General features: G+C 38.3%; 1 protein-coding gene across 7 annotated transcripts; it reads right to left on the bottom strand.

The window, feature by feature from the left end:
• Window positions 1-2,470: 2,470 nt before the first annotated feature.
• snx10a (sorting nexin 10a) lies at window positions 2,471-7,756 on the bottom strand. 7 transcript variants are annotated; one of them, XM_088404918.1, is made up of 8 exons: window positions 7,501-7,756; window positions 5,147-5,299; window positions 5,031-5,072; window positions 4,858-4,971; window positions 4,685-4,785; window positions 3,683-3,781; window positions 3,417-3,611; window positions 2,471-2,954 (listed from the first exon to the last, which is right to left on the bottom strand). In XM_088404918.1, exons 3-8 carry the CDS (start codon window positions 5,061-5,063, stop codon window positions 2,771-2,773), a joined length of 726 nt encoding a protein of 241 aa, XP_088261044.1. In that variant the 5' UTR covers window positions 5,064-5,072; window positions 5,147-5,299; window positions 7,501-7,756; the 3' UTR covers window positions 2,471-2,770. The 7 variants fall into 7 exon arrangements, with proteins under 7 accessions (XP_088261044.1, XP_088261050.1, XP_088261049.1 ...); XM_088404924.1 differs by having other exon boundaries at window positions 2,471-2,903; XM_088404923.1 differs by having other exon boundaries at window positions 3,417-3,578.
• Window positions 7,757-8,577: the final 821 nt, after the last annotated feature.

Raw genomic sequence — 8,577 nt, 5'->3', positions numbered from 1 at the left:
TGTGATTATCTAGGAAATGTAGAAGTGATCTTTTCCAAATGTAAGCGCAAAGCATTAGATACTGGACTATTCATGTTTTTGTTGTGTGCATTGTTCAGTCTAAATGATTATCAATAATAAAAGAAATTTGAGAAAATTTGTCATTTCAGAAGTATCTCGCAGTTTCAATAACTGGCGAACCATCTGCAGCATGTCACTGTTTGACAAAGCAGATCAAACGCTCTTCTACTGTACAAGACACGGTTTAATTTTGTGAAAAAAAATCTATTCCAATACAGTATTTTCCTTATTTCACAAAATTGGAAATTGACTATTTCTAATTCGCAGTTTTTAATTGGCGGCTTGTGCAGCAATCGCAAGCACTGATCCCTCGAAATAAGATATCGCTTGGTATCGCTATTCTTCCGCTCCTATTCAATATTTTGGCAAAGAAACAGTTACAGTTTAGGGATGGACAATCTAACTTTTTCCAGACAGATACCAGTACAAGTTCAACTGGAGTAGTCACATACACTACATACCAATACCACCAATACTTTTGATACTCTATTCTGAAAAAAGATACATTTATTGGGGGCCCGTACAATATGACATTTAAAAGATAAAAAACCTTTTCCATAATTAAATGAAATTGGCAAGTGTCTATTCTAATTTAAAATTTGTGATGACTGTAAAACGGCGATAATGGTTGCTTCTGCCAGTTCCGTTAACTTGAAATAAGGCCAGGTATCAGCCCGACACTTGGTATCGCTATTTTCAACTCTCACGTAGTCACCAATACTATGTATAGATACCAGAAGCATTTTTGATACATAAAATACACCCCCACCCAAAAAAAAGAAACATTTATCACAACATAGCATTTTCTTATCATTTTCATGGAATGAATGGCTATAGTTTATACTTCTAACATGCCACTTTAAGTTTGTGACTGTAAACATGCTAAGAATGGCTGATACGAGTATACCGATCCCACTTACAGCACTTGAGATATGAACTTGCCCATCCTCATTAGATGTTGACATTTCATGTAAGTTCAATTAAATCCATTAGTGAATTTAATTCCGAACATAAGCGGCATAACTTTCTAACCCTGACACGTCAATGTTAAAATTCTGTCCACATCAATACAAGAAGGTAAGATGGCAGTCATTTTCCGTCAGACAGTCCGAGTTCACCTGTCTGGAGGCGCTGAAGTTGACTAATGTGACAGAAAATGAACAATTAAAAATATAACGCAGGCCCTGCGCCTCTGCACGGCAGTGCTTTCACAACTCAGTGGACACCCTAATTGCTTTGAAATACAATTTGGGCTGGGCCTTTGTTGGCTGTTTTGGAGGTATGAAGTGCTTCAGTGCACACTGGAAATTGAGTTATAAATTACCACGATGAAATAGATATGTACGCCGAATGCTCAATATCTAAATGTTAGATCCTCCTCGCTCCTCTATGGATACGTCTACACAAAAATGGCATGACTTGAAGCTGCTTATGAATAAGCAGCCATGTTTGTTTTGCATCGGACGCGTTGATAAGGTTAAGCTTAACGACAAAGTGAGATGGCGCCGCAATCATAAAGGGAGCATATAAACACCAAGAGGAAGACGGCGAGAGAAAATAGTCATTTTGGAGAGTGCAGCCATCCTATGTTGAGGCTGTAAATGTGTTTTCAGGCGAGGCGCCAGTGTGTTTGTCGCGTGTTCACATCTCATGGCATGTGTGTGTGTGAAGTCACTGACAGCTTCATTATGACTTGTGCGCACATCGAGGGAGGGATGCGGAACCGTCCGGGTTTACTGTCGGGCTGGTCCGCGTCAGTCCAGCTGTTGATGGGAGGCTTGAGGTGGGACAGGGGACAACTGCTGTCTCCTTTAATGAGCCTTCGCTTATGTCATCAGCTTTCAATTTACAGAGCTGTCCGCTACCTCTGGCCCTCATTTGCTCTCTCACACACGCACGCACACACACACACACAATTTCAGGCTGTCGTGTTTCTTGAAGATGATTTGCCACAGTTGTGTGTTATAGTAATTAATTTGCTGTCTTCCCCTACCTGGAAAGCTGTCACATGGAGCAAGTCGTCTCTTTGGTCACCGCCCTGGAGGTACCAAAAAAGAGGCATGGTGGTTGATGCGGCACACCTGAAAATGTAGAAACATTCAAGAATACAAAATACATGTTTAAAAGGCAGATGTGGTGGTACAACATTTTGACATGCAGGTCAGTAAAAGTGGAGAATTACAAGTTACTTCAAGATATTTTGGCAGCATTGCAAATTGAACGTAAACATTTAAATAGTACCTTGCATTTGGATAAAAATCCTGAATCGATAGACTGCAGGCATGCAGTAGCAATTGTGACCAGTAAGTGGAAATGACATCTTCAGGATCTTCTGATGTCTATACTCCCTCTACTGGGCTGCATTGTGCACAGCTCATGAAAATGAGCACAGTACTGGAAGAGATTCGCTTAAAAAAAGAGTTTATTCATCCTTCCAACAGGTCATATAAGTTCTTGTGAATTTTTGTCTAAAACCTTCACAAAACAGAACTGACAAACCTCGGTTTCAGAGATAAAATTATAAACATAGGATACAATTAAGAATTTAGAAATGTAGATTTGCTTTACATTTTTTTAAAAACATGAAATATTCTTTTAGTACACACAATGGAATAACAGATTGCTTACAAAAAAAACTATAAAGAGTTTTAAAAGAACGAATAAGGGGGAAAAAAATTGGGGGGAGGCAAATGACAAAATTCATTCCAGTCTATAGATGATGAACTTCAAGGTTCACCAAGTTGTTGCACAATTTTGCATCTCTGTCAGACGACTCGAAGAAGTGGAGGGGACTTCCATGAAAGGTGCTGTCTACACTTGAGCCCAAGCCTGACGACGAGGTGCTGTTGGGGGTCACATGGAGGTCAATGAAGCAATGGAATGATGGAAAGCCACTTCAAAAATAAAAAAAAATAAAAAAACTCATGGGTGGCATTTATTTATTCATCTATTCATGTATTTATGAAAATAATTCTTTTTCTACTATCACCATTGTGTGCAGAATTCTGTTTTTTTTTTTTTGATACATTCTTTCACATTCTACTCGTAGTATTTTAGCCAAGGGATGACCCTTTCCTGCAAGTGTGATTATGCCATTTCAAAATTTGACATGATGTCGTCCTCTAAGTGAAATTTCAGCTCCCTAATGTCATATTTTAATGCTTTCCTTGTGATGTAAATCAAAGGTTTGGACAAATTACTGCACAAGGGTAAAAAATGTACATCTACAAAAAATATACCTCTACATAAACATTGAGGGCACCCTCCTACTCCCTTTTCAGAATGTAAAAGTTACAAAAAATGGACAAGTACCAAACTGGTTAAAAAAAAAATATATATTTTTTTTTTAATAGTACCTCTCACAGTCAGAGTCACATGAGGCCTTTTCTTCAAAAGCAGTGACGCAGCCGCAGTCGAAGCGCTGAATGGCCTCAGCCACCGTGTACCTGGTCTTGCCGAGAGCGCACCTCTGCATCTTTGTGATACTGAGGTCAGACTGGAGGAACAGATGGAGTCGACTGTCCGACAAAAACAATGGCGTGTGAAGAACACTAAAGGAAACGAGACTCAGTTAAAAACAACAGCAACGAGGTGTAACTTGTTTTAGTTCAGAGAAACTCACATTTCTAAAAAGTCCTGCAGACCTTTCATCCTCTGTCTGACCTGTTCGACGTTCCTCAAGCTGAAGAAAGGATTCCAAGGGGGCAATTTGGGGATTTCTCTGGACAAAGACAGCAACATATTCACTGACGGATTCCCCACAAAGCCACTTAGTGTAATTCCCCAAGAACCCCCCCCCCCGCACACACACACACACACACACACACACACACAAAATTAAGCCCAAAAGTATAGGTGCATCCTATAAAAGGTAACTTAAAGATTATAATTTATTTAAATCATTCAATCATTTCGTTAGCCACGTAAACCTTTTTTTGATGCACAGATGTGCATTTTTATATCGGCTGTATTCTTACAATAATTACCGTAACCACACAAGCTACATGGTGGATGTCAGATGGCTGCTAGCAGCCAGTGCCTGTCGCAGCTAACAGCAGCTTGTGTTAGCAGAGGTTGTTACCGCATTATTTTCAATAAAAGAAGCGAGCAGACTGAACCAACGTCCGAGCCCATGCTTGTTCAGATGCAGGAATATTACTAAAACAGAGAAGATCATGTAAAAGGTTATAATGTCTTCAGCTGGTTCAATTAGGTGTGGCAAGGTATGGAGCCAAGTGCTCCAGTTAAAGATCCACGTATTTATGGCCAAATGAACGGGCTGCACCATGAGGAAAAGTTTAAAAAAAACAAAAAAAAACACTTGCTTCAACGTTACACGGTCGTGGCGTTCACTACCAGCTCACAATGTGGGAAATCTGAATCACTTAACTCGCAACAAATTTATAAATTACGGATATGAAGACCAGAAAATATGAAGAGTTTTGCAAAAGATGAGGCTTATTCTGTTTTGCTATAGTTTCCACATTATCACCAAACTCTTAGTGTGCCCGGTAACATAGAAAATGCCAGAATTAGGCCCTAAAATGAAGGGTGCGTCCTATACACCGGTGCATTCTATATTTGGGGAACTACAGTACTTCAAATACGTAACATAAGAACGTACATGAACAGAGCGCTTTGTTCCAGACATCGTCGCAGCCAAACAAATTCCTTGTAACGTCGTCTTACCATTGAAGCCTTCTTGCGAAAGCACATGCTATTCGTCTAAGAGAGACCAGCAACATTAGCAAACATTCAAAACCGACAAACACCTACTTTGCATGCAATGCTACTCACGCGAAGACAGATTTCGTAGTCCACATGCGTGTGCCAACGGTCATTTTTTTGTATCCTTGGGTTCCCAACGAAGACGCTAATAAACTCCTTAAAAATAATAAAATACACAAATGCCTCAAAAGCAATTAATAAGGATCATTGAACAGTAGTAAATTAATGTTGTGCACACTTACAGTTTTAGCGAGATTGTCAAACATGCTGTCCATGATGGAAACCTACAAAATAAAACGGAGTCAAATGCATAAATGCCATTTTCCTCAATGGACTGATTCTAACATTTGCTGCTCACTTGCTCCGTATAATTTTTTTTTGGGCCACTCTCAACTGCTTTTCAAGGTCACTTATTTTGAAGATATGAACATCAGGATGGCTGTGCCGATGGAGCTGCAGAGGATCCTGGAAGAATCCTTCCAGGTGCGCCTAAAGGTTGTGGCAGAGAATGCTGGGAACATGCGTTAGACCACAGGGAGATTACTTCCTACTGTGCTAGATAGAATAACAAACTCCATCTTGATCAATTGCATGATGTTTAGTGGGGATGGGTGAGTACTATTATCAAGTAACGATATTGGGCAAATATATTCCTGGGCTTGTTTCATGTACTTGCGATGGCAACCCGTACTAACATTGATCGCTCTTGGAGAAATTTACAATTATGAACTAGAAATGACAAATTAGATTTTGAATAACACTTTCCTAATAATGATCCGTCATTGTTGTTTGTCTGGAAATTTTATGTATCAAAAGATGGATAAACAGACTCCGCTTTTTTACCGCCCATAGATAACACGCTGACAACAGCAAAAGAACACACTGAAGATTAGTATTAAACTTATTCAAATCATGATTTTTAATCTATAAAATTAATTCTATTTATTGCTCTTATCAATATAATATGCACCAAATAGATGCAGCACTCTCAATTTAATTGTACATCAGATAACCAATTACAAAAAAGGCATTCTATACTGCAGGTGGTCTTGGTATTTAATATTGGCATTTGTGACTGCAAAAAATGAGTACTCATACTAGTGTACATCAGAGGAAAAAAAATGTAATCAAACTTTTTTTTTTAACTTTTTTTGTTGTTTACATTAACCTCCATTTATCACAGGGCTGAAAAACGTCAACCAATTAACCAAAGATCTTCAGTGGGAAAGTTTTCGATGTACACGTCATTTGAATTCAATAATTACCAGTGTGAGAAGGTTTGTACTGCTGAGGTAGTTTCACAGATTAAGAACTCAAAGTGCTTTCTCCTTTCAGCTGAAATAAGCATAAAGGCGAATAAAAGGGCACCGGAGGTGGATTTCAGCTAGCAATACCAAAACAGGATTAGAAACAAAAAAATCCTCTTTTGCACACAATCAGCACTAATGCAGGCCAAACGGCAGAATAATGCATCTATTACAGTGAAACGGTTCCGATTAAAATTAAAACTGCACGCATCAATTGACGTCAAAACGTGACACTTAAGCTTTTTCTAGATGGAGTGTATAATTCCTTGTGATTTTGCTGTTTTCTGACGCTAATAGACAAAATCATCTGGGACGCGAGCCCAAGCAGCATCAATCAATGAGTGCAGTGACCAAAGGCTCTATCGCAGTGGACCAAAGTGCACTCAGTGACATCACATGAGCTTACAAAGCATTTGCCATAGACCATTACGTGGACAAAACATTTGGTGTTCGTCTTTCTGGGTTATTATCCCACAATACGACCTGACGACTTTACACCATCAATACATTCCACACAATATGTGCAATGTAAACCAGGGGTGTCAAACTGTTATGGTTTTCCATCAGAGAGATGCAAAAACATTTAAATGTTATCACCTCACCAAGTATGGATAGCTAGTTTTGAGAACAGAAGTCAATGAAAAAAAATTTTGCTCAATTTATTTTGAAAAACAATACAGCGTTGTCTTGTTATATCACAGTTCAGTGATTGTGGCTTCAGTAACGAATTTTCATTTATGAGCATAGCTTTCTATTCAACGTTTGTGTTGCCATTTTCTTATAATTCATCCTTTTGAATCAGACATGTCAAAACTTTTTTTTTTTTTTATTAACCTCGACTACATGGGTTTATTTATGACCACATCTATTCTAGGTTTATCTTGTTAGTTTCTTTTCCTCCAACGCAGTTAGACCAGAACAAAAAAATAGATCTGTGTGTTCATTTTTAACAAAAACAATAATTAAATTTGTACTTCACAGAATCCAGCTACTTCTGGTATTTTGCGGAACGTAACCCCGCGATAAACAAGGGAGCACTTTTCTATTAATAAAAGGAAAGCGAAGTATCAATTAACCCTTGTGACTTGCACCCTTACCACATAAGATTTCAGGCAACAAGTGGCCCCGAAGCCTTGAGTTTGAAACTAGTGTTCTCCATGCAGCTCCAAATGGACTTGCGCTTTCCATTTGACATTCAGATTTAACGTCAACGTTTGAAATATGAAGCAGAATTAACAGGATCACATTGTAGCCATGTTTCAGCACAGCATGCCTGGACTTTAAGAACATAATGTTTTAGAAAAGTAAAACGAATGTTTGTAAATATGTATGAACGACTCAAACTCCAATTCAATAGAAAACAGTCATAAGTTTCTAGATTTACATATTTCTAAGCAGTGCTTACCTTTCAATTGTTGCCTCGACTAACAGAGCTCCAGCGTGTGCTTTATTATTTTTCAGCCTCTCGGGGACTGATTCAAACGCTCGTGGGAACCTCTCCCCTCACGCGGTATTTTAAAAAAACAACAACAAAAAGTGTACTACTAGGTAACGCAGGATAAGAGCTTAAAAAAGTAGTAATGCCTACTACGACAGTAAGAAAGAGGCTCGAAAATGGCGCACGTGTGAGTATTTCTGCTGTTTACTGTGAACGGTTGATAGTTAAATGATATCACCTGGTCAGGACAGAGGGGCGGGGACTGTCGCCTAACGTAAACAAAAACATTACAACAGTGTCGCAAACAGTAAGACTATTGGTTAGCTCGGGGGTCCCGAAAATATCCGCAGTTGCCAAAATCCAAGTGGAAATTGAACTATGTTGGTGTCGTTGATTTTGTTCACTTTATTAGTTTGTTTGTTTCTTTTCATGATAAATACATAAAATCTTGGGTTTTTTTTTTTTTTTTTTGGTCTGGTCCAAATGAGGAGGAAAAATATCAAGAAAAACAGACAGATATACTCCATAGATGAATGAAAATACGTACATAGTTATTTGCTTTTTATTTATTCAATAAATGACAATTTCTTGACTCTTATGGCTTAAAGGGGAGTAAAATTGCAAGAAAAATAGTGTCGTAAACCTGTGATTAAAAAAATGTTATGGTCATGAATGATAATCAGCTGCAATCACCAAACAATGACATAGCGAGAGAACACTATTATAAAGCTGTGCTTTATATAATGTTGAAGTATCAGAAAACTAAGAACACTGTCCTTAAAGGGAAATGGATTTGAAAAAGAAAAAAACAATCTCTAATTTGTTACATGAGATCCAACAGGGTCTCATGGCATTCTAATTACTATTGTGTTGAATAAGAATTATCTATCTCAGGGCAGCCATTTTGCCTTGTACTACCACTTGTTGTCGACGGAATATGACATCACAAATCCTCAGTGCATCCCAGGTCACGCATTTTTGGGGTTTGACCATGTGACTTTCGCAAGATGATAAAAACAGAGTTTCTGTTTTGTTTTGTTTTTG

This window comes from Hippichthys cyanospilos, chromosome 21 (assembly GCF_059441005.1).
Source record: "Hippichthys cyanospilos isolate Australia breed blue-spotted pipefish chromosome 21, RoL_Hcya_1.0, whole genome shotgun sequence".
Lineage (NCBI taxonomy): Eukaryota > Metazoa > Chordata > Actinopteri > Syngnathiformes > Syngnathidae > Hippichthys > Hippichthys cyanospilos.
This window is presented reverse-complemented; position numbering and strand designations above follow the sequence as displayed.